Source organism: Salarias fasciatus, chromosome 19 (genome assembly GCF_902148845.1).
Source record: "Salarias fasciatus chromosome 19, fSalaFa1.1, whole genome shotgun sequence".
Lineage (NCBI taxonomy): Eukaryota > Metazoa > Chordata > Actinopteri > Blenniiformes > Blenniidae > Salarias > Salarias fasciatus.
The window spans coordinates 20,419,007-20,444,891 of record NC_043763.1 but is presented as its reverse complement, the minus strand read 5'-3'; the positions used below and the strand labels follow the sequence as shown (position 1 = coordinate 20,444,891).

Here is a 25,885-nt window from a genome sequence, read left to right as displayed (position 1 = left end):
TGGTTGCAGGTCCATCTGTACTCTGAGCCGGACTTCCAGGGGAGGCTGGTGGCTCTGGAGGACGGTGTGGACGCTCTGGAGGAGGACTTCACGCCCCGGTCCTGCAAAGTGCTGGCTGGCAGGTAACAGGAAGCGTCGCCGCCTGCAGTGCTGCAGTGTTTCCTTCTTCCGCGTTTGACTGCATTTCAGAAACGTGTGTTTGTGTGTTTGCCAGCTGGCTGGCCTATGAAGGAGCCCAGTTCACAGAGAGTGTGTTCATCCTGGAGGAGGGAGAGTACCCCAACACGGAGGCCATGGGCTTCCCGTCCTCCGACACCAACATCCGGTCCATCCAGACTGCCGGACATGTGAGTCTTTTTTCTCCGTGTGTTTATTAATAAAGTAAATCTTCTCAAAGCGGTGAAGATGGATGAAGCGTCTCTGTCTCCTCCTCAGGATTTCTCGCTCCCCTCCGTCAGCGTCTTCGCCAAAGAGGGCTGCAGAGGCCGGAGGGCCGTGCTGACCAGCGGCGTGGCGAATCTGCATCTGGCCGGCGTGGACACTGGAGCGCGCTCCCTGCTGGTGGAGGGAGGAACGTACGTCACAGAACGCACTCTAACCTTTAACCAAACCGCTGCAGCTGCAGCCGCAGGTTGCGATGGGAATGAAACTGACTGAGGCTGCGTGTGACCGCAGGTGGGTGTTGTATGAAGGCAGTAACTACAGAGGAAGACAGCTGCTGCTCCGACCGGGCGACGTGACCGATCTGTCCAGACGCAGCGGCTGGCGGCGGATAGGATCCCTCCGTCCTCTGCTGCAGGTCTGGACGCAGAAAAACACACATTCTCCATGTTTTTGAATGAAACACACAGTTAAAAACACAAACCAGACGCCGCACTGAAAGAACGCCACATTTTTCACGTTCCTCGTCCAACAGAAGCAGGCGTACTTCCACCTGCGGAGCAGGGAGACGGGATGTCTGATGTCCCTGACGGGAACGCTGGACGACATCAAGCTGATGAGGGTTCAGGCGGTGGAGAACACGGGCGGCGCGGAGCAGGTGTGGCTCTACCGGGACGGAGAGATCACCTGCAAGGTACCGCGCTATTTTCTGAGCTCTCACTTCCTGATCGTAGTGAGTGAGGAAAGCGAACAATGAGAGGGAGCCGTGTGCAGAACCGTCACCTACTTTCCACCCAGAGGCTCAAACAATTCCAGTCGCGGTGGCCCCATCGGGAAACAGGAAGTCCCGATCCCGACTGGCGTCTCTCATCCAAACAAAGAGCGTCTGTCTGTTGTCTGTCAGCAGGATGTTTCACTGCTCCTCTAATGAGGCAGGAAAGACGAAGGCTTGAACCAGAACCTCATAGTGATTTACAAACCAGGCAGGAATGTTCATTAGGTGGCTCCGTGAACACAATTTAAATCATATTTTACCTTATTTTTAACATTCATCTCTGGTTTTGTGCCGGATGATTCTTTAATATTATTGAGGTATTTTCCTTTCAGCTATCCTCGGATCACGGCACAGTTTTTCAGTTTGTAACACTATCATAGGCTTGAATTTTACTGACATCACTGAATGTTGAATTTCATTCAGTTGAACTGTATGAAACTACTGTTACTTGAGCTCCCTCTAGTGGAGAAAAGTCATAACCAATATTTATTCCTTTTGAAAAAATGAGAGATTGAGAATTGTGAAAATACTAGTGCAAAACTTAAAGATGTAAGAAGCAGAAGTTTTATATTTAAGTGACTATAACTTAATATCACTTTTCTGAAAACTGTTTGTTTTTTGCAGGAAATTCTGTAGTTTTAGAGGCAGTTATTTATGAAAAACATGACTGTGAAAGAGTTTCTAACCATTTGCATTCTGTTTAATATTATTTTTCCTCTATAAATTGTAAAATCCTGAGTCATTTTCGTCACTTTGATGATTGTCCCGGCCGGCGTTGCGCCGCTGTCTTTCTCCCTGCAGCTGGTGGAGGACTGCTGCCTGGAAACGGCGGGCGGCATGATGATGGCCGGCGGCCGACTGTGCGTCTCTCCGGAGCGGGGCAAAGAGAACCAGCTGTGGGACATCAGCCCCGACGGCGTGGTGCGCTGCCACAACCAACCGGATCTGGTCCTGGAGGTCAAAGGTCAGACTGCCTCGCTCTGTCGACCGGCAGGAGACAGAAAGACTGTTTGATTCTAATGTCAAGGAACTATAAAGCGGAGGTCATAACTGATTTTAGAATTTATTTTCAGCTTATTGGAGATCAGTTCAGTTCATTGAAACTTCTTTATTTTCTGTAAATATTGACAGATTGCGTCTGTGTTTCAGGGGGTCTGCAGTACGACAAGAATCAGATCATCCTCAACACGCTGGACGACAGGAAGCTGAACCAGAAGTGGACGGTGGAGATCCTCTGACCGGACGAGCTCTGACTCATGACTGCCTTCGTCGCTTCCCGTGGCTCTCGCACACTTCTGTTTGTTTGTTTACTCTTGTTGACTGGACCAACATCTTTCACTCACTGAGATGTTTTAGTGAAATGTTTTCGCTGCACGTAGAAAGAGTCGGGGCCCTGTTTCAATGCTGCATGCCTTTCTCCTCCTCCGGTACGACACTGATAAACTCTCCCACGGTGCGTTTTCTCGCCGTCTGAATGTAAACCGGGAGCAGAGATATGAAGTCTGACGTGCCTCTTGTACATCACATAGATCTACTGTAAAGTTTTGATATGTTTTTTAGGAATTAAGTTTGTTTTTTGACACAAACTGGACTTTCACTGCTATGCTGTGTACAGATTAAGTTTACACTTTAAGACCATAACCATGCTGCCCTCTTGTTGAGTTTATGTAAATATCAGCTGTAAGACAACTGTTGCAGAGTAAAACATGACACCTTGTGGTTATTTATCATGTCTGTGGTTCATCTGTGAATAGAATAGCAGGATTAATGTCATCGGAGGCGGGTTGTAGAAACAGAGAAAGAAAATGTAGTGAGAGTGACAATCTCCAGTTTTAGAACTATTTCTTGCAGTTAAATAATGATTTTACAAGGAACATTTTTATGTAAATAATGAAAAATCTGCAGCACTTTTGTAGAGAAATGAATCTGATTTTCACATCAGGATCTTTATTTTCTAAGTTATCGAGGACAAAGGAAAGTGAAGAACGTGACACCGAGCACAGCTGGAGGTCATCAGATCCATCTGCAGCTCTGCGCTCGCCGTCTGTGAGGGAGTGTGTGCAGCTGCCGAACGGAGGGAGAACAAAAGGCCTCAAATATGATTCGCTTTATGCTCACAGTGCAGCTCAGTGTTTCCACACCTGGCTTATTTTCAAAAAGACTCTCCAGGCTAAAATTGTAAAAAAAAATTCTGAAGCTATTAAATTTAAAAAAAAAAGAAAGAAAAGAGTGGTCAAAATGTCATGAATGGAGCAAAAACAGGCCAAACAGTTAAAATGGCAACAAAACAAAAAAAATCAGTTAAAAAGGTCCGAAGAGGCCGAACAGAAAGGAAAAAAAATCTCAGTCAGGATCTTTGGTTGCTTCAGCAAATACATTCAAAAGTGTTTTTATTCCCATGAATCCCAGCGTGTCCGTTCTTTAGTCCAACAGTCTTATGTACAAATGCAGGCGTGCAGCGGCTCGGTGCTACAAGTCGTCTCCTCCCTGGCCGACCTGCACCACCGTTTTCCCTCGAGCGTGACCCTTCTCCACCTTCTCCATGGCCGCTGGCACCTGCGAGAAGCTGAACGTCTCCTCCACCACCGGCCGGATCTGTCAGGGGGGGAACAGAGTCAGACACAAGGAACGCTTTTCCCCACATGCCACGGACACATGTTCGATTCCCACCTGGCCGGCGTCCACCATGTCTCGGACCTCGTCCAGCGCCGGGCCGCTGGGCGCGAAGAATCCCCAGCGGTAGTGGACTCCGTTCATCAGGTGCTGCGGGGAAACAGAGCTACGCGGTGAGAACGTCTTCAGTTTGCACTTTCTGTTGACAAACTTTTGAAACGTCTAAATTCGGAGCCACTAATGTCTCTTGACTGTTTTTAAAACATCACCTGATGTGCAAAACAATTCCAGAGACAGATACTGACCTCTGGTCTAAGTCAGGGCAAAAAAAAAAAAGTTGCAGTAAAACCCATCAACCACTAGATGGAGACAAAGACCATCAAACCATCTGCACATCCCAACAACAGTAGTCAATAAAACAATATATATTTTTTGAAAGTTATATTTACATTGAGCTAAATATAAGTCCAGGTAAAGACTGTTCCTCCACGAGCAGAATGAGTTTAGTAGAAGTTAACTCCTCGCCCCTGATGAAGAGTGATATAAACTCTAAATTATGTTCATGGGGTTTAAGGAGTCCAGGCTTCATTCAATCTGTGGTTCTAACCAAGCTGTCATAAAGCAGGGGTGTTAAACATGTGGCCCGTGGGCCAAGTCTGGCCGCTGGGATTTGTCCACTGCTGATCGCACCGTTTGTAGTGAAAAAAGTATTCATATCAAAGCTAAATCCCGAGGATTTCAGAATGTTTTAAAGAAAACATCAAGTTGTTCATGACAGATTTTATTGAAAATAAACTACATTCAATCTTTCGTATAAAACTTAGGGCAAATTTTGAATTTGCTGGCCCAGTGGGGCCCTGTTGAGATGAAATATTGCCGAGTGTGACTCCACAGCTAAAACGAGTTTGACGTAGTATTTGGACAAAAGAATTTAATAAAGCAACAGGCGACAGAAGAGGAAGGAGACGTCAACCAACAGGACATCGTTCAAAGTGACGACTTTGTTTTGATCCTAACATGAAACAACGTGAATTTAGAGTTGAGTGTGTGATCGTCTCTCTTAATGTATGAGACGTGGGAGCTTCATTAAGCTGCAGAAAACTTGAATTTGTCGCGGTGCGTGTCTCTCACTGGTTGAAGGGAAGTTTCTGTTATACTCCGACTCCTTTTCTCTCAGTCTGGCCGGAGTTTCTCCGCTCTCTTGAACACTTTAAGTAAAAACCTTCTGAAACTTTTGACTCAAACGCTTCCCACATCAGTTTCACCAACATCCTGTTTCAGAGTTTACTCGTAACTGAAACCAGAGTGATCTGGATCTGCAAGTGTGTCGCTTAAACATGCGAATCAACCGTAAGTACGGCAACAGCCTGCAACCACATGTGGCTCCCTGGACCTTCTGCCGTGGCTTCCTGAAGCTCTCACTGAATCCTACGGACACAGTTGGATGACTTTTAGCTGATTTACACAGAAGTCTTTTCCAAAAAGGACTTTTAAAAAAAATCAAACAACATGGGGAGAAAAAAAAAATGACTTGAATTACTTAAAGGACAATGAATGAGGGAAAAATGTGCCAAAATGGCTAAAAATGTCAAAGTTGTCTTAAAAAAAAAAAAAAAAAAAAGCAAAACTTCTGAAATCAGGTCCAAAAACAGTTGAAAATTTAATGAAAATATTATGGAAACTTCATGAATGATTTTTTTGTTATGTACAGTATATCCAAAATATACATGAAACTTTCATTTTAAAAGTGAAACATGTTAAATTTTAATTTGATGGAAAGAGAGGAAAAAAACCGTCTCTCTGGATCATTAAGGTTTCATATTCCTGCATGTCCTCCGGCTTCACTCCGATGCTCTGGCACCAGGTTTTGGGTTTTATAATGCTGGGGGGTTTCCAGAGAGCGAGGGGGACCACTGCGCCTGGCGGTGCGTCGCGCTGGAGGGTCGTGCAGGCTGCGGTCGTGCGGCGCGGCGCCGAGTGGAAAAGGTGGTAAAAGTGATGCACGGAAGTGAAACGCTGCATGCAAACTTTGCTCGGCACGGCCTTCACCACAGCAAGTCGGGCGCTGCTTCCTCAAATGTGGGTGAGTGTGTGTGTGTGTGTGTGTGTGTCAGAGCTATTGATGCTGAATTTTACCCACCTTGGTTTGAGTCCGAGGGCCGACGTGACAAGCCCTGTCGCCTCGTCACACATGAGTATCTGCAGTATTTACCAGCTGTGCTATAAACAGAAACTTCAGTCTGAGTCATTTCCACTCAGACACTCGTCTCTTCCACATGTTTATCGTGAAAAAAATACCGATGAGAAGTTCTGGAATCCGAGATGTTTTGAAGTACCTCTACAGGTGGTTTGTATCTGGAATTCCTTCTAGAAGGAAAATCGTGAATCTGATGCCGATTTGAGAAAAAGCCCAAGATATAAAGAGGAAACAGGAAAAGGCTTTGTTGATGTTCCACCGCAGCCCTGTCAGCATGATGGTGCCTCCACCGTGTTTTCCAGCAGGTGTGCCAAACTCACCTTGAGGGCTTTGCTCCCCACCGTCACGGCCGTCTTCATCATGCCGTCGGCCAGCCCCAGCCGGTCCGTGTTCTGTAGGAAGGGCGTGACCAGCGTGACATACTTGGCACCGCTCCAGGGTTTAAGCAGAGCCAGCGCCCAGCGCTCCGTGTCGCCCCCGACGTTATCCAGGATCAGGTCAAACCTGCGGCGGGCGAGAGACACGAGCGCGGGAGTGACCGAGCGTGATAGGGTGAGAGGAGAGAGCGGTGAGGAGGGGAAAGGGCTTCGCACACTGAAGCTGTGGGACTCTCGTACTTCTGCAGGGCCCTGAGGGGCTCCTCCACCGGCCCCGCGGTGTAGTCCACCGTGTGGTCGGCCCCGAGCTCCCTCACAAAGCGCTCGGCGTTCAGGGAGCAGGAGACAGTGACGTGGGCGCCCCACGCCTTCAGCATCTGGACGCAGACCATGAAAAACATGGCAGCATGATGAGAAAATGCTGAGAAATCCAAACATTTAGGTAGATCACACTAATATCTTTCATGTCTTTGCACTTTGCTCTTTCTCTTGCCCCTAATTTCCCTCCACTGGGGAACGTTATACCTGTATGGCGAATGTTCCCACACCGCCGGACCCCCCCAGAATCAAGACCCTGTGGAACCAGAGAGAGAGAGAGAGACCATGTGGCAGTATTTCTACACAGTGTGTCTCATTAGGATCCACGCCGAAGCCACTCCAGGCTCGTGTGCGTCAGGATCACCGCGGTGTGAAGCGGCTCTGCCAAACAAGGGGCTCGTTACGAAGCGGCGCTAAAAGAGGCTCAGGAGGAAGAACGGAGTGTATCAGCGACGGGCCGCTCCTCTGGGACGGACGTGGATTAACGGGTGGACGTTGTGTAACCGCGTGTGTGTGTGTGTGTGTGTGTGTGTGTCGGCACGGCAGCGTCTCTCACCGCTTGTTGGTGCAGTTGTCTTTGTTCAGTCCGCCGGTGTTGACCAGTGCAGACCAGGCGGTGGCGGCCACGTAGGGGAGAGCCGCCGCCTCCGTGTGGCTCAGCGACTTTGGTTTGAGGGAAATCTGAGGGTCACACACACACACACACACACACACACATAATTCAACAGTCTCCAGCTCTGAAAGGGGAAAACGTTCTGCAGGGTTTACCAAAAGACTCAATCTGGAAAATGCTGAACTTAACAATATGAAGTCAATCAAATCTTTGTTTGGATTAAAAATAACAAACCTCGTTGGCGCTGAGTACCACAAACTCAGCCAAGCTGCCCTGCTTCCATGGTGGGATGGCCGCCCACACCTGAGGGAGACACACAGCACATAAAGGAGCGTACACACACATTTCTGATTGATAAGAGTGAGGTTGTAGCACTGTCACCCAGTGTGTCATGGCTGTAGCTGAATATATCTTCACAAAGTATAAAATCAATTTGCTTTTTACACCAACCAACACCTATTTGGAGTTTGTGCAGAAATATTACATGAAAATATGATTTTTTTTTTTTTTTTTTTTCCTGTGTCAACTCAAAACAAACTATAAATGACAGCTTTCACCCAGTGAGCCTTGGAGCCTTGTCAGGTGACGGAGCAGTTTCTTTACTTAGCGTCAGCACAGTCAAACTGCTAGCAGGGGATTTACTAATCCGGGATCACCGCAACACGTTCCCACTCTAAACATAGTAAAAGACACTAAAGACCTCGAACAAACACACATGACTCATGATGCCGACTGCAAGACAGCAGGGCATGGAGCCAGGATAGAAAAACTGATCAGGGTTACAGACCATGTTTTAATCACTACTATTTATGATTACCGATAACTCTGTGTGGTCTCCAAGCTTCTGTCTCTTTAAAGGCCACTCCCAGGAAGTCTCACTAGGACAATGCTACATCGGCAATCATTTAACATCTTGTGCTGCTAATCTGACACCTGCTTCATCCGTTTGTTGTCAGCTGCTGTGTTAGATGACGATAATTTACTCATCCATATCTGATATAAGCTCCCAAAATTGTTACTTTGTGGCAAAATGTGGTGAAAAGAAAGCTAATTTAAATCAAATCAGTGTTCAGTTCATTATTTTTAATCAATGTGTTTTGCTTTATTATGAAGTTTAAGTAATCAAACCGTAAGAAAGTGTTTAAAATGAGTTGAATCCTTGTTGGTAGTAAAGAGGAATTTTCCAGCCTGCAGGTTGTAGCAGGAGCTCATATGAACCGAGACATGGAGGAGACTGTCGTCACGATGTTTTTCAGAGCCAGGCCGAGGTGACGGTGCAGAAATCTGGAAGATGGATGGTTGTGACAAAGCAAACTGGGGCCAGGAATAGGTGATGCAGGTAATCCACGCTGCGGTGGTGAAGCTCTGCTGGCATTACTCAGCCCAACATCAGCCAAAAAAAACACTCCCACTCTATCGCACCACCCGGTGTGTGTGTGTGTGTGTGTGTGTGTGTACCATGATGTGCTGTCACTGCTCCCGCTGTGTAGGATCAGGAATCAGCACAGGTTGATGCATTTTAACAATTTAGTGACATCTCAAAAAATACACAAAAAAAAGTATTTATCTTATATTAAGATGGTAATTTCATATTTAGATCTCCTCTGCTTGTCAAATGCTTTTCTTTATATTGTCATTATCTCCAGCAGCAAGCAGGACAATGAGGCTGGTGTCAAATTACAAGCAATTACTGATCCATTTCCCAGCTGTCTGCAGAATGTTTAACTGAGCTTAAAGTAACTCACGTCATCATTGAAGATGTAAGCTATCATCACAGTGCAAGAGTTCAGATTAGATGAGTCACGATTCATTATCGTACATCAATACTGCGAGGAAACACACAATACAAAAACACATGCACTCAGCGGTGAGATTTTATCTCATAATATTCATTTTCATGGAACCAGACTGCTGCATAAAAGGATGATTTAGAAACACATTTGCATGCTCCACAGTGTTTTGTTAGTTGATTTCATGTCCTGATTGTGCACTCAACACTCATCTGCTTGAAAGCATTCTGTACCTCATCTCTCTCCCTGAAGTACTTCACGTCCAGGCCGCACTCCATGACGACCCCGGACACGTCCCGGCCCAGGATGAGCGGAAACTCGCTGCCGGACTGGTTCATCCCCAGAGGGTCTCGCTGCATGGACATCGTTGCTGAACCGTAGCCAGCTGGCAGGAAGAGAGGTTCAAGAACTTAAGTAATAAAACACAAACGTCTTATTGTAGAAACAAGCTTTAATATTTATGCATCCATGATACACAACCAAGTATTTTTCCTTCCAAAACCTCAAGTATTTCTGGCTACATCACTACAGACCTATAATCAGATACATCTATGACTGAAGTTGATGATTAATGTTGGTCAACCTAACACCCATCGACACCCTACTGAGGCCATGAGGAGTCAAACAGACCACAATCGCACAGAGAGAGAAAATAAACAAGCCCCAGGTGATGTTGTGCAGACGTGGGATGATTTGTGCAAATAATAAATGAAAGCAGCTGAATACAAAAAAAAAAACAAAAACAGTACACTGAATAATAATGATTTTGCAATAAAAATTTAATAAAAAAGTCTTAAGGAGCAAGTCTTAATACACTAGTTTTGAATTATTTTCATCATCTGCATGGACACATGACAGATGATTTATCACTACTACTATTTTGTATGCATGTTCAGTCAAAATCTTTCATTTCAGAGTTTTCTAGTTTGTCCTGATCCATATGTTCTTGGGATTTTTTGTTGTCTTTTTGAAAACTACACCAAGTGTATGCTTTGCTGGTATTTGATCTTAGTAGTGTACATTTATAAATCCATTTAACAAAGTGACAATTTGTAGCTACTTGATTTAGCAGTCTAAAGAGTTAATGTTGCACTAAATGGCAAGTAACCAGTTTATTTACACAACTCCAATCGGATTTTTATCCAGTTTAGAGAAGTCTTAAGCTGCAAGTGATTAAATAATTCATATTTTAGTCATTAATGCACTTTAACAAATGTAGATAGACCATAATGGTGTTTTTAAGAGTTAAATCACATGCACTCACCTCTCATGCCGACATCAAGTGGGTTCAGTCCTGCAGCAAACACCTTGATAATAACCTCATTGGGGTAATTGATCGTGGGAAAACTTGCATTTCTAGTAAACCTCAACACATCATTGCTGCCATATTTATCAATGACCCAGGCAGGCATGACAGTCATGGACCTGCTGGAGGTCCGGAGCTGTCTCCTCTGGTTCCCAGGCCGTGAAACCACATGTAATTTACTAAGATGAAAGACCCCCTTTCTGCACACTAAACGCCTTGCAAAGTTCATATTTTAAAGCCTTACAAAAATGTCCACAACTATGAATGAGCTATCAGTGTTTTCAGTGCCCGACAGACAGGGCAGCATGAACTGCAGCCAAATGACGGGAAGCAGTTAAAGTCTGACACAAGCAGCCACTACCTTCTCATAATAAACATCTTTTTTTCGTGAGAGCAACAGCAGTTTAGGTTAATTAAAATAAAATCCCCAAAGTTGTCTCAAAGCGATGTCCTTCTCTTCCGAAACATGTCGCTTCCTCCTCCACCGGCGTCTCGGCCAATCAGAGCGCGTCTTCTTAAAGCGCCGTCCAATCACAGACGACGTTGTTCAGGCGTCAAACATGGCGGCCGCCTGTCACTGCACACTGCTCCGAAGGTTGATGATCATTTTCTAGATTAAATTAAAAAATATAAGTATTAATACTCTGTAAACATGCTGAGCAGGTCGATTAAAGAGGTGAGAGATAATTTAAGATTCATTATTCGGTGTTTTCTTTTCCTGTTACGCAAGAAACTTTACACAAGCTGGTCGTATTTCGATAAAATGATGTAATAATTAATGCAATTTGGTGTATAATGAGTGTAACAGGTGTCGTGCGTTCGTGTGGCTTTCTGTGCAGTTACTGAAATTGCCTGTTTGGAAGACAAGCTTTAAAAATATCTATTAAACCTTTGCTTAGCTGCAAACAAATTATGACTGTTATTGCTTGTTTATTATTTATTGTGCCTTGATTAGTTGACACAGTAGCGACAATTGTTCTTCAGAAAAAGCATGCATCCATTACATACCACTCATGGATCACTCATAAGGTCTAGAAGCATCCAACACACATCCAATGTATCAAGACAGAGATATTCACAACCAAAACTAGAGCATAAACAAACAAACAAAAACAAACAATACTCTGTAGCTTTGAACAATATCAGAATAGATAACTGCTTTCTTAAATTTTTCTTTGAGAACATCTTTAAGGTACTCCAGTGTGCAGCTGCTGCATAGAGAACTCTTCTTTAATGCAGTGGTTTGAGCCAGATGTGAAGCTGCAGCTTGAACCCTGCCTGGTGTTGTGATCATGTGTAGCTCTCATGGTACCAGCTGGGAAAACTGGCTGATGGGTTTTCCGAGACTATTAATGCTGCTTATTTGAAGGACAAGACTGCATGCTAATTTTTCCTCTTTCACGCATGACATCCACGTTGCTTGATGACAGTGTTGTTTGAATTATATTGTCGAATATGATTCATGAATGACTATGAAATAAGACTGTATGATGTTCCTTCACATTTATAGATTATCAAGTGAAAGTGATGTTGGATTGTGTGTGAGTGTGAAAAGTAAAGTAATTAAGTAAATATAAAGAACACTTTCATCTCCACTTCCTATAATTATGTCTTACTGGCTCTGCTATTCCTCCTCCAATCATTCAAAGCACCGGCGGTTTGTCATCCTCTAGGTGTCTTTGGCATTCAGGGAGGGAAGAATCTCCCCAACAGAGCTGTGCAAGAAGTGTCTGGACCGCATCAAGAAAACACGGCATCTCAACGCCTACATCACTGTGACGGAGGAGCTGGCACTGCGGCAGGCTCAGCAGGCAGAAGCCAGACTGCTGAAAGGTGTGAATGTGTGTGTTTGATTTTAGTTTTTAAGATATTGGATTTAAAAGCCATGAATCATTTGGTTCTTTTCTCCTTCAGGTGTCCCCAAAGGTCCTCTGGATGGGATCCCATTCGCTGTTAAAGACAACTTCTGCACAGAGAATGTCAGAACCACGTGCGCTTCACGTATGCTCATAGGTCCGTATGGATGCAAGCATTAGTTTGGTTCATGCTCTCTACTGTTTCAGTCCATAATTAGAACCTCTATTACTTTTGTTACAGACTACACTCCACCTTACAATGCCACAGTGGTCCAGAAGCTCCTTGATCAGGGCGCTGTGCTCGTGGGGAAGACCAACATGGACGAATTTGCAATGGGGTACGATCGTCGTTGAATGCCAGAACTTCACATTATTCTATATCCATCCTCTATAACACTTTATTCCACTCAGGGTTGCAGGAGGCTGGAGATGATTCCTTACAATTCTGAAATAACTTATATATATAAAACTATAAAAGCCTCTGGCAAATCATTTATATGATTTCCAACTGAATATCAGCAGCTGATATATGTCATTTTAACATACAAGATAATAATCAGGAACCAACATTATGACAACAGTGAGAACTTTATGGCACTGAGTATCCAAACATCCCTGTTTTTATGGACTGAATAGTCAGCCAGTGGTTTAAATACTGCAGGCAGTTGAATTCTGTTAAAGACCATCTGCGCATAAGCAAGGGAATAAAGTTACGGCAACAACAATCATAAATTTGAAATGTTCACAAGTAATATTTGCATCTAGCATGTCAGTTTGAACTGGGGTCGGAGAACACTGGCTGAGGGAATTTTGTATTTTTCCACTTAGTTTCTATGAAAATGAATTTTTGTCCAGTGGGGTCTTTTGCACACTGAAAATGCTGGTTTATTTCCATACCCCAATTTATGAGTTGCTCTAGTGTTAGGTTAAATATTTGGATTATTTTTATTAAGAGTAACCCATTTGCTGTGTTATAGGCCTATTATTTTAACCCAGTTTCTGGGTTTTCAAGGCCATTCACCATTTGTGGGTTGTTTTTCAGAGAGCAGTCCATTTTTGGGTTAGAGGCTTTTTTTTTTTTTTTTGTTAAAGAGGTTTTTTTTAAGTGATTATATTATGGAGTAATCCCATTAACATTATTAAATTGTTATTTTCAGACATTATTTAATCACACATCTTATGTACAGCAAATGTATCGTTTATCTTTTGTAAGTATTACTTAAGCATGTTGCATGTGACGACTATGACCGTACACGACAATGTTGGTGGTAATAATCATAATAATAAAAATAATAATACGAATAAAAATGGTTGGGTTGTCTACCATTTAAAATAAATTATCTGGAAAGGATAGGCTAAGCTTGGAAACAGTGCAGTGGGCCTGGAATCTTCACTGAAGAAGTGCAGTGGACGGAGTTACTACATACGTATTCCTGTCGAACTTATCATTCTCATTTTTTTGCTTTTATTGCTTTCAAGTGTATTTTTAAAGAAATAAAAATAATTCTCGCAAGAAGTTGAGAAAGAATAGGATGAACCAGGAGTGAGATGTATTTGCTGCTCTTGTTGAGACCACAGCTGGTGCAGTGGTTAGTGATCTTGCCTCACAGCTAAAGGATCATGAATTCAACTACCAGCTCTGTGACATGCTGCCAGATTGTTCTGGGTTAACTCTGCCTTCACTGCTATGAAGGCAGGATTGGCTCCAGCCCCCTGCAACCCTGAAAATGACAAGTAGCCAGGGAAACTAAGTAATAATTCATTACTTTTAACACTAAACTATGCAACCCGACAATAGGGTTAGGAATAACCAAAATCATAGTTAGCATGACCCAACTTTTGAGTTAAATAATTCCCCCTAAAAATTGGGGCGGAGAAAAAAATTAGCATTAAAATAACCCAAAAGTGGGTTTGTCTGTTTCCGTTCCAACATTTGGGTTGAAATTGGGTTATTTTATTAACCCAGCTGTTTTTAGTGTGCATAATTTGAATGTGCATCTTTGGAAAAACTGATTTTGGTTTTCTGATTTTCTGCATCTTTTAGGATTATGCTAAGTCATTTTAATTTTGTATTTTCTCAGCACGTCTAAAAAATGTAAGATTATGTGAGTTTTCTTTATAACTTCTTTAATGTTAAACGCAAACATAGTCTTATATTTGAAGTATCAGTTACAGCAAAACCATTTAATTCCACTTTTATACCCAAAAAGAGACACACTGCTTAAAATTTAACAACCGGCAAATGTACAAGCATCGGTGAGTTGAGAGGAAAAACTGTCTTTCAGCATTAAGAAACGTCTGCAGACTGAGACTGATCCTGCGGAGAACAGGCTTTTCCCGTCACGGGTCGCTGTGTGTGTTTCCTCTGCAGTTCGGGCAGTGTCGACGGCCTCTTCGGTCCGGTGAGGAACCCCTGGAGCTACGCCGCTCCCTACAGAGAGCGCACGGGGGCGTCGCCCGACTCCGACTGGGTGATCAGTGGCGGGAGCTCAGGAGGGAGCGCCGCCGCCGTGGCCTCGCTCACCAGCTACCTGTGAGACAGTCACACGCACACGGCCGCAAGCGTTCACGCATAAAAATGACGTGTTTCTGGTGTTGTCCCTTGCAGGGCTCTGGGCTCAGACACCGGCGGCTCCACCCGTAACCCCGGGGCGCTGTGCGGGGTGGTGGCGCTGAAGCCCACCTACGGCCTGGTGTCCAGACACGGCCTCATCCCGCTGGTCAACTCCATGGACGTCCCCGGGATAGTGACGCGCACCGTCAGCGATGCAGCCATGGTCTTAGGTGGGAAACTAATTTCTGACAGCTCCTCGCGCAGCGGATCGGATCTGATCGAATGACGCGTTTCACAGGTATTCTCCAAGGTCGTGACCTTCGAGACTCGACAACAGTTCCCACACCGTCACCATTCACAGAGCTCCCCGAAGACTTTGACGTCAGAAACATCCGCGTGGGCATCCCGAAGGTGGGTTGAAGAAAAACATGGCTACCGGACAGATTTTTGTTTATTTTCTCGCTTGTCAATCATAACGATCAAAAATCCAAACATATCCCAGACACGAGAATTAGACTGAATCCGGTTACCACTTACAAGATTTGACACACTTCTCATAATTTTAACCTGACTCTATTTGTAATCTCCAAAAATAGAGCTGTGTGTAGATATACTCATCATTTCTGGGACTTCCTCAATCCTCTACCGGCAAGCTTCCCCAGTGCGTCACGCATTTTTTACTTTTTGTTTCTCACTACCTGAAAACACACAGTGATACTGAAAGACATCAAAAGTTGAAGTTATTTTAGAAAAAGCACATTTTTTTGAAAATTCTTCAGTCATAAATTTAGAAGAAATCCAGTCAGCCTGGATAAAGTCAAAATAAGAAGGTCGATCCCTTTTTTTTTTTTTTTTTTTTTTTTTTTGAACGACTGCTGCGTTCATGACAAAGGCCTGCAGATGGTTGTGTAACATGTGAATGTGTGAACGAGGAGTTGACCCCGTCTCCATTCAGTGTGTGAATCCTGTTCGCCTCCACCTGTCAGGAGTACCACGCCCCGGGGCTGACTGCGGAGACCCGAGCTCACTGGAGTCGTGTTGCCGACTGGTTCGAGCGAGCGGGGGCCCGGGTGGAGCAGGTGTCCCTCCCCCACACCCAGCACTCCATCGTCTGCTACCACGTCCTGTGCTGCGCCGAGGTGGCGTCCAACATGGCCCGCTTCGACGGCCTGGAATACGGTACCCGCCCTGCTTCAGCCTCACGCCGCGGCGTCTCTTAATCCCTCAAATTAAAGTTCTCGGTCCGTTCCAGGCCACCGCAGCCGGACGGACAGCTCCACGGACGCCATGTACGCCTCGTCCCGACACGAGGGCTTCAACGACGTGGTGAGGCGCAGGATACTGTGCGGGAACTACTTCCTGTTAAAAAAGTAAGGCGGCAGACCGAAGTGAATCTGATACCGGCGTGTCACTTTATCGGCGTGACCTCCTCTCCGCTCTCACATCTCTATTGTCATCAGACTCTACGGTTACAAGCAGATTTGGTTATCAAGTTGGAAACGCATCAACAACCCCCCCCTTCTCCTCCTCTTCCACCCCACTCCCCTCTCAGAAACTACCAGCACTACTTCGTGAAGGCGCAGAAGGTGCGTCGACTCATCGCCGACGACTTCAGGCGCGTGTTCGCCGCGGGCGTGGACGTGCTGCTGACGCCCACCACGCTGGGCGACGCCGCCCGCTACCACGACTTCACGCAGGAAGACAACCGAGCGCGCAGCGCGCAGGAAGACGTCTTCACCCAGTCGGCCAACATGGCAGGTACGCAGCACAACGGCCCCCCCCAACATGGTGAAAACAGTAATAAGTCTAAAACGCTCAAAGGTTATTGAAGGTTATTGTCTTTTTAAGCCCAGCATGTTAGATTTGCTCTAGATCTAATCTGAATTATGCCAGTGCTTCTAGTTTAGATGTATTTCAGATGGTTTCTTCTTTAGCGTCTGTGGTCATGAGGTTTTCCACAGGAGGTTGTGATCTCCTAAAAAACTGGTGTTAAAATTTTGAGTCCTTCGAGCCAGCTGTGCTTGTATCATCAGTCTGTTTCCGCTCTGAATTTATTATTATTTTCAAAATAGATACTGAAATACACATTGATGAACACATTAATCATTATGTTTTAGAAGATGTTACACTCCTGACTGTTTGATTCTGTCATAATAAACCATGTCAAACCTTTTAACAGTCACATTTACAACAGCAGTGGTAAAATACTTCACTCCACTGAGGGGCATTCATGAAAGAAACCAAAGTTTTAGAGTTAGGAGAGATTAATAAGGAAAGACTTCAGTTTCCTGCAGGTTAGTTGCAGTATAGAACTGTGTTAGAGCCTCTAAACTCACAATTTTCTCCTATTCTAAACACAACCTGATTTCTCTTTGAGAGTAAACTCAGTCGTACTCGAGTTTTTTGGGTTTTTTTTTTTTACTACAATGGAAAGTGTGATGTCTTTTGTGACCTTTGTGGAGCTGATTATTGTTTGTAACATGAGTGTATTTTCACATTTCAAATGCAGGATGTGGTTCATTGTAAGATGAATCATCAAAACCAGATACATTGTAGAATTTACAGGAGGATGATATAATCAACCGCTCCTTCGTGATACTGAACAGTTAATCCACTGATCCAGTAGAAAGGCATTTTTCTAAAAAGATTTTCTACAAAACATGAATGATGAACCCCCATCTGACCTCCCCCCCATCCCACCTACATCCTGTGTGGTTTCGTCTCAGTTTGCTCTCTGTGTTTATCACCGTTTCTCATCCACACAAAACGCGAAGAAAATCCAACATGATTCTGTGACTGTCAGAGTCATGCAGGAAGGCTGAGAGGACTGAGGAACTGCAATACTCCTCATGTTACACTTCTTTTTTTCATGAAAGCAGAGTTAAGCTCTCTTGTCATTGTTATCTTGTGACAACAGGGATGCAAGACATAAAAGAGGAAACAATTGTTTGTGACCTGCAGCAGTTCCCTGTTTGTTAATTTGCTTATCTGTGCCGGCAAAGGTCGCGACCTCGTGCCCTGGCTATCACTTCAGATCAGGTTAAAACAATACGCCTCCTAAAGGAGAGTATTTATATTCTACTAATCTTTCTCCCACCTTTCACCTCACTCTGTAAACTGACTCCTAATCACCCTGTCCCAGAATTCTGTCTCAGCTCTCCTCCTTCTGCTTCGCCCCCAGGCCTCCCCGCCGTTTGTGTGCCCACGGCTTTATCGCGCCGCGGCCTCCCCATTGGCTTACAGCTGATAGGCCCCGCCTTCCGAGACAGAGAGCTTCTCGGGGTGGCCCGGTGCATGGAGCGGAGCGTTGGGTTTCCCTCCATCGGAGACTGCGAGCGCTCCGGAGCGAGCGGCGACGAGACGGGATTAACGCAAACGGAGCAGACGTCAGTCGCGTGAAGGAGCGGACGGACACAAAGAGGATCCCCCATGATCCCCTCATCAGGACATTGTTCAAAGTGGATGAGAATCATCAGCTTTACTTATCTAAAAGCCGTGCGTGGTGTGGGTGTGAAAGTGCACCAGCCGCTTTCAAATAAACACATTCTGTCCATGAAACGTTCCGTCTTTCTGCCTCTTGAAAAGCAGATTCCCTCACAGCTACTTCATGAAACACAGTCACATTTTGTGCACATTTTGTCTTCATGAGATGTGATTGTTGCCAAACTGTAAGAAGAAAATCAATAAAGAATCTCATCCTTTTTTAGGGAACTGCAACAACTTTGATTCATTTGCTTTTTTTCTAAGTCCAACACATTTTACATTGAAACACATGCTAAACTTTGATAAAAACTAAAATAATGGCATTATATTCTACAACTACAACTTCTTTTTAGTGTTAAAAAGTATTCATATATTAATAACTTTATATTTAATGTCCTGTCCTTTATAAGACACGAAGAACCTGAAATTTGAATAAAGTACCGTAACTAATTTCCACAATATCATGCTTCACTTCACCATGTGCGTCTCAATTTACAGATCACAGTGTATTTTTATTACACCGTTTCCATCTCCAGAGGTAGAAAACATTTGGCCACATGAACCTGGAACTCAAAGATAATAGCAACTGGTTTATATTTTGATCAGAACAACTTCTAGATGAAAATCCAGAAATCAGTGTGTAGATCACCTGAACTGACTCAGCGCATTGCGGCGGTCATTTAGACGTATTTCAGTTAACGTCATAATTTCTCACAGTGGGTAAAAGTTTCAGCTTCATTAGCATTTACAGCCAATTGATGCTGTTAGGTTGCAAAAAAACAGGAGAAATTGAAAGATGAACATCCAGCCTTCATCTGAACGGAACACAGCTGGAGGGTTGTCTTCTGGGCTCTCGAGCCTTTCTGTGTAGAGTTTGAACATATTTCAGATCTGCCTTTACTGTTTCTCTCATATTCTTATTCCTCCACGTGTCTGCTGGACCGATGGAGACTGTGGGTGTGTCTGTAGGAGGGAGATACTCGCCACACGGAGCTCACACTGCTAATTTTAGCAGGCAGAAGGTCACCTCCAGTTGAGAGCAACACAAAGCCTCTGTTCCGGACAGCGCTGCATCGAGGGGTGCTGTGCACCGAGCCTCTGCCCCAGGTCATAGGTCACATTAGGGTAATCAAGAATAGGATTAATCCCCCGAAGCTCTGTTTTCATGGCAGTCAAGTTTAAAGTTTACTCCAGGTCCAAAGCCACAAACTGGACTTGCTTTCAGATTTGACATTGCAGCAGTTGGTGCTCAGAATGTCGAGTCAATCTTTTTAATCAAGGCGACTGTTACATAAATGTGAAGTGGTTAGTTTACTGAAAAGCCGAGCAGAGATCTGCTCTTTGCAGGCTCTTGTTTCCTTTGACATTCTCCTCTCCGGATGTGTGGATTTGCTCAGTGCCCCCCGCCCCCCCTCCTTCTCCATTCTTTCATCCTCTCTCCCTCCTCATCGCCTCCCACCTGCCCAGCTCTTTCCAGTGCTTCTCATTTGATCCTGATCCCAGAACGTGTTACGCAAAAACAGGACGTGCTAATGAAAAGCAGGGAAGCACAGGCCCCCCCCAACTGTGACGATTCCTGTCTCTGAAGTGCTGGACACAAATGAAGTGACAAATGGTGTGAAATATCTCATCACTGAATATTCAGAAGGTACAACACCCACATGATGCAGAATGAAGAAATAGCACTAGACATCCGTTAAATGCAAAAACCACAGCTTATCAGCTCATGTGCTTGATGGTTTCCATTGATAACACTACAAAACAGATCATGTCACCATGAAAACATGAAGACAAAAAAATGCAGCGACTGCGTGACTGTTGTGTGTCTTCATGAAGCCGAGCATTAGAAACATATCTGGGTTCCGGGCAGAAGCTACTTCCTTCAGCCACTGTTTACTCATCAGCTTGTTTCAGTTTTATCTCCTCAATCTGACACTAACTCACTTCCAGCATCATCTCCTCTGTTCATACGCCTTGACTCATGCCGGGGATCTCTTCTGCTTTTTGCCTGTTAGGTGATTGTGGTGGTTAAAGCAGCGGTTCCCTACCATACAGTAGTACTTCTCTTGTAGTTCATGCATGTCGACTAGCAAATTTAGATTGAATGGTTCACATTCAGGGAGAGGCAACTATTTGCAAATGTAGTTCAATACTGAAACATATAAAGAGAAACACATACATTGTTTCATATTCCAAATTTCTCAGAACAACTCAGAGGTCGTCCAAGCGTGTTTGTAAAGACAATCAATGTTGTTTAAAACACAAATTTCAAACCATTAGTTGTTTCTCTAGAGTATGAATGAATCGGTGAGCTGCAAATCTTCCCCAAACAGAGAACAAGGTGTGACTCATTTGTCTACAAATAGGAATCTGATTCACTCCTGAAAAAGAAAGTAATAAAACACTGTTTCCACTTGGTGTGTTTCAGAGAAGGTTCACACACTGTGTACCTGTTTTTGCTTCCCGTCCTTTCAGCACGTGGTCATCGCGTCGCCACATTAAAGACAAGGCGGCTCCAGCGTCCCCCACAGGTGTCATGTGAAAGCCTAGACCGACCAGCTCCCCTCTGGAGCCGTGAGGCGACTTCGGCATCGTGCTGGAAAACCACAGCTAAGGTGAAGTGATAGTTTCCAGCACATGATAGCCTCTGACTTATTGATGAGCAACAAAGTCTGAGTCTGTTTGGGACTCGGCAGACGCTCCATGGGGTGAATGAATCAGACAACTGTTTTGGAAAGAATGAAACACTCAGGTGAGATAAGAAAATAAAAGGAGTTGAAAAGCAGCACTGCTGGTGTCAAAGTGAACATCAAATCTGCCAGCTTTATTTTGAAATCCAAAGAGAGCAAGAGATTTTTGAAGGGGGATACAGCTCTGCTCTGAAAGTTGTGGAGTGTCCTTCACTTTCCTCCGCTCTTCCAGTGAATAGGCAGCCACAGCTGGGTTGGGTTTCCAATATTTTCCAGGTGGAGTTACTGGAGGAGAAGGAGGAGGAGGAGGCTTGAGTGCTCACGCTTCGACGGTCAGCCAAAAGGAGAGCTCTTCACCATCACCTGACCGCACTCCAGTTTCACCGCCATGCTGCAGGAATGTGGCCACAGCTTCATCGGGTTTTCAGTAACTTCAGAGAGAAAAGGGTCTGAAAGAGCCGAGCCCCTCGAAAACAGCCGTGAAGAAGAGGCCAATGGAAAAGTGAGGATACATGGAGAGTTGGGGGGGGTCAGGGGTCATGATCTTGAAGATAAGATGAGCTGGACAATGCTGCCTTTGTCATGTGAGCAGAACGACATGCAATTCCCACACAGATCAAGGGTGGGCTTTGGAGGCAGGAGGCGGGGGGGGGGGGGGGGGGGGTGCACAGGTGAATTCCAGCAGTCAGCCTCTCGTACATAGAGGCCCTTTGATGGCAAAGCCTGCATACAGCAGCTGAAGGAGCAGTACGGTCAGCGGCCTTTCAATTATTCACTCACTCTCAGTCAATTATTGAGGTGGTTCTTTTTAATTAGTCCAGCGCTCACATCCTCCCTTTGTCAGGCGGGGGGGGGAAAAGAAGTTACCGTTTGATATGTGTGGCCAGGTGGTGGTTGATGTGGTTTACTCGACCTTGCAGCTTTACACTCGAGACAAATCAAGGATACATGATTGCACAGGTACGGGATAAGAAACCAAGTCCGGTGACGTTCAAGGCGTAACTCGCTTCCATTTTGGAAGTCAGCTGTTGCCAGAATTCACTCTGCTGTAGTCAAGACCTCCAGATTTCCAAGCATTTAGAATTTGCAATAACAAACTGCACAGGTGTAGAAGGAAGTCTGGATTTTACTTCTCCAAATTCAAGTGAAATCTGAAGTTCCATCTTTAGTTTTTAACTTGAGAAACACCAGGGATGCAGCAACAAAGCTGAAGATGCCCATTTCAGCCACTAAAAATTAGCGGCCGTCTCAAGTCACAGATTAAAAAAGGTCTTAGAGTTTGAGGCAGATCTAGATAATCCGAGTGCAACCGATACGGATACCTGATCTTATTTGGTCTAAGCTGACCTACCTTCCTTATATATACACACACACACTCCTGCAGCTCCACAGGGCTTTAGGTTCACCCGAATCAACGGCATATAGGTTGAAGGTTATGGAACTCAAGCTGCCCAACTATGCAAAAATTTACAAACAAAAATGCTTGTTATTTACAATTTTATTGAATCATGCTACAAAAGACCTAAAACGACACTTTTGTACAAAGTTTCTAAATTCGTTTACATACAATCATTTTAGTCCTACAAAACCCTGCGTCAAGTATCAGTTAGACATTTAAAGCGCACATTCAGCACAGATTACCCGTCAAAACACATTTCACCCCCCCAGGACACACACAGAAGACCGTCTCAGACAGTGGGTGGTTTCAAAGTTCTTGAAGGGGAAAACCAGTCGGAGGAAAAACCAGTCGGAGGAAAAAGCAGGACACATGAAAAGCAGCAGGGCGCGTCCTGGGGGGGGTTGATGCGTAAAAAGAGACGGCACTGTGGAGCAGTGCGCGCTTCTTTTAAACAACTTCACCCCCGCATCCGAAAAGAGCCCAAACACTTCGGAGGGGGTGGGGGTGGGGGGGGGTAGATTTCTTTTTCAGACCTGCTTACTGGGATGGGGGTTAGATGCGTCCCACCCAGTCCGGCAGTGTCGGCTGCGCGTGTCCGCTATGGATCAGTCCGGCCATTAGGAGCACCCGTGGAGGAGCGAGTACAGCACAGCCAGCGGGAGCAGCAGGGTGAAGGCGTCGGTAATCCCGCAGCCGCTGTTCGGAGACATCGTCGTCTGCATGGTGCTGTTGGAGACCGCGGTGCTCGCGGTCGTAGACATGTTCATGGAGTCCGCCGTGGTGCCGGTTTGCGCACGGACGACCTGCAACACACAGGAGCACTGTGAAAATTGCTTTCTTATTAAAAATAAAAAAAAAGTGCCATAAGTGTGTGCTAGCGAGTACTCGTTGAAAGTTTTAGGCACGGACTGTCAAAAAAAAAAAAAAAAAACACATTAATTATGCGTAACTGACCGCGCTGCCGCTGTTAAAGATAACGGTTTTGAAAACATTAACAATCCTCTGTCTCTTAATTGGGACAAATAAACAATTGACTAATTTTCCGCTGGGGGGGAAGTAAGAATATTGAACTGACCTGTGATGAGAGGTGGAGAGTCAGCAGGAGGACAGCCAAGTAGGCGGTGCACAGCGTCTTCATCTTCAGCGTATAGTGGCGGCGGCTGCTGCTGCTCCTCGCGGCTCCCGGTGAGTGAAAAGGTGAATGAAACGGGAGACGCAGCCGCGCCTTTTATAGCGGCCGTGACATCATCAAGCCAACCGACCCCACCTGCAGCAAAGCGCGCGACGGGGCGTTCACGGGCCGTGGAACACTAAGGCGATAACGTTGACCTCTGACAGGGAAATGTCTTTATCCGTATATTAAACACGATTTTCTGTCCAAAAAGATGGCAAAGAATGATTTCATCCAGGTATAAAAGTGGTTAGAATGTATAAAGTATAAGCAATACAAAATCAAACATATCTGATTAAAAAAATCCCATATTTAAGTAATCTATTTTGGTCCGATAATTTGAAATAATTGATTTTCAAAATATTGTAACTGCTATGGCTCTATGTAAAAGCTTATTTTATGATTTAAATGAAAGAGAAGAAAGAAAAAAATAGGAATATACATTAAAATTGTGCTGCACAAAAGAAGACAATAAATAAGAAACGAACGAAGAACAATAGAGGCCTTGCCCTCAGGCAAGGTGGCCTCGCCCTTGAGCTCGGCCCCTAATAATGGCGCAGATTTGATGGCATGGAGCTGCATTAGAGTTTAGATATATTGTTCATGATTTTCTGGAATGATGGTGTGCTGGAATTTTGTTGTTTTGGCCCAAATGCTCTGGAGTCTTTTTCCCAAAGGGAAAACGTCCATCCCCTGTATTATTTTATCTGGTGCAAGGTCACAGGGTGCTGAGGTCAATCCCAGTTAACTCTGGGCCATGACAGGTTACTGGACAGGTCACCAGTCCATCACAGGTCATACACAGAGACAGACAACCACATACGGTATACACATGCACACACATACAGACCTATGGGCAGGGTGACCAATTGCTCACATGCATGACTGTGGGATGAAACTCCAAAAATAAAGTCACCCTCTGAAAAGGTATGCAGTAGTCACACAAACATTTTATGAAAGTTGATTTGTTCTAAATGATTACAGATTAAACAGGATTTTATTTTGTCTACTTTCAAAAGAATAAAACAAAATCAAACTCAATTTTGACTGTTTTTTCACGAAGGAAAGTGAAATTTATTTCTATAGCACGATTAGACATAAGGGTATTCACAGTGATTTAAAAGGAAATACATTAAAACAAGGTATTTAAGAGACTGAATCTTAAACCAGTAAGCTTATGAAGTACATTAAAACAAAGTGATTAAAAAGGCATAAGAATGATAATATGTTAAATAAAGACTTTATTAGAATTTAAAAAAATAATGAAATAAGAAGTGTAGAATATTTAATGGAAAGCCTGAGAAAATAATAATGGTTTAAGGTGTATTTCAAAAGAAGAGAATGTGTCACCAGCAGGTGTTCAGAAGTTTGCTGTCCAGGTGAGGAGCATCGGAACAAAAAGCTTCTTCTCCTTGTTTCACCTGACTCAGGGGACAACTCTTTCCGAGGACCTCAAGAGCCTGGATGTTTTGATATTCTACAAGTACATCTTAGATGCATTTAGGCCTAAGACCATTCAAAGCTTTACAGACTTTATAGATTTTTAAATGGATCCTTTGACACCCAGGCAACCAGAGATGGAAGCTCAGGTGTGATGTGCTCCACCGTCTTTGTGTTGACGAGGACTCTGCTGCAGCTGTGAAGTACTTGTTTTAATGAGACCTGACAACACACTTTCTGGTCAAAACAATTTTCTCAAGTGAACTCATTCTCTGAGAGGAGGAAAGGTGTTCTTCATCTCAGCTGTGGAACAAACTTCCTGAACACCAAAAGGCCTGCTGACACACTCGCTTCTTTAAACCCAGCCTTAAAACACTATTATTATTATTCTAAATTATCTGAATTTTCCATGTCCAAGTAGTATCCCACCGATCCAGAATTGATACATTGTGTGGTTTAGGTGACTGCTATTATTAACTCCTGTCACTTTTTTTATGCTGGCTGTCCCTTGATTCTTTATTATTATTTTTATTTTCATTATGTTAATGTGTATTGATGGGGAGGATTCCATGTAAGCCCCTTGGGCTTCTTTTCTGCACAGTCAGGAATTTGTTTTTTGCAATTCTGTATTATAATTCTATGGAGTTTTTTCAAGTATGGAGCCCTAAAAGGGCGGTATATTTTAAAATTGATAAAAAACAAACAAATAAAACAACAACAACAACAACAACAACAACAACAACAACAACAACTATATGATGTATATTTCGGAGTAAATCAGCGTCACTGCTTCGCACTCATCGTTCATCCAAAGTGGACGAACAGCGTCCTCCACTGGTGATAACACCACCTTACCGATAAAACGCGAATGCAGTAATAATGACCTCACTGGGATTCCGTAGCTGTGCTCTGCTCTAAAGGT

The 25,885-nt window shown here is 44.3% G+C and overlaps 3 protein-coding genes and 1 long non-coding RNA gene across 10 annotated transcripts in view; 2 read left to right on the top strand and 2 right to left on the bottom strand.

Moving 5' to 3' along the window:
* crybg1a (crystallin beta-gamma domain containing 1a) overlaps positions 1–2,886 on the top strand; it is a 54,966-nt gene extending 52,080 nt beyond the window's left edge. For all 3 annotated transcript variants that reach the window (XM_030117252.1, XM_030117251.1, XM_030117253.1), the window contains 7 exons: positions 10–122; positions 215–347; positions 436–575; positions 676–799; positions 917–1,075; positions 1,958–2,120; positions 2,306–2,886. In XM_030117252.1, coding sequence (XP_029973112.1) covers positions 10–122; positions 215–347; positions 436–575; positions 676–799; positions 917–1,075; positions 1,958–2,120; positions 2,306–2,394 — 921 coding nt within the window. In that variant the 3' untranslated portion in view covers positions 2,395–2,886. The remainder of the gene's footprint in view (positions 1–9; positions 123–214; positions 348–435; positions 576–675; positions 800–916; positions 1,076–1,957; positions 2,121–2,305) is intronic.
* LOC115406966 (uncharacterized) overlaps positions 1–25,885 on the bottom strand; it is a 153,982-nt gene that overhangs the window by 63,991 nt on the left and 64,106 nt on the right. The gene's annotated exons all lie outside the window — the stretch shown is intronic.
* On the bottom strand, positions 3,093–10,850 carry rtn4ip1 (reticulon 4 interacting protein 1). 5 transcript variants are annotated; one of them, XM_030117261.1, is made up of 11 exons: positions 10,329–10,850; positions 9,298–9,449; positions 7,509–7,577; positions 7,218–7,342; positions 6,869–6,917; positions 6,560–6,720; positions 6,287–6,470; positions 6,068–6,156; positions 5,910–5,989; positions 3,827–3,919; positions 3,093–3,751 (listed from the first exon to the last, which is right to left on the bottom strand). In XM_030117261.1, exons 1-11 carry the CDS (start codon positions 10,597–10,599, stop codon positions 3,522–3,524), a joined length of 1,503 nt encoding a protein of 500 aa, XP_029973121.1. In that variant the 5' UTR covers positions 10,600–10,850; the 3' UTR covers positions 3,093–3,521. The 5 variants fall into 5 exon arrangements, 4 of the variants coding, with proteins under 4 accessions (XP_029973121.1, XP_029973123.1, XP_029973124.1 ...); XM_030117263.1 differs by having other exon boundaries at positions 6,584–6,720; XM_030117264.1 differs by lacking the exons at positions 5,910–5,989; positions 6,068–6,156 and having other exon boundaries at positions 3,482–3,751.
* On the top strand, positions 10,923–18,478 carry qrsl1 (glutaminyl-tRNA amidotransferase subunit QRSL1). The gene is made up of 11 exons (XM_030117260.1): positions 10,923–11,046; positions 12,044–12,203; positions 12,285–12,383; positions 12,468–12,564; positions 14,598–14,759; positions 14,835–15,010; positions 15,079–15,191; positions 15,767–15,959; positions 16,033–16,150; positions 16,333–16,538; positions 17,962–18,478. Exons 1-11 carry the CDS (start codon positions 11,023–11,025, stop codon positions 18,177–18,179), a joined length of 1,566 nt encoding a protein of 521 aa, XP_029973120.1. The 5' UTR covers positions 10,923–11,022; the 3' UTR covers positions 18,180–18,478.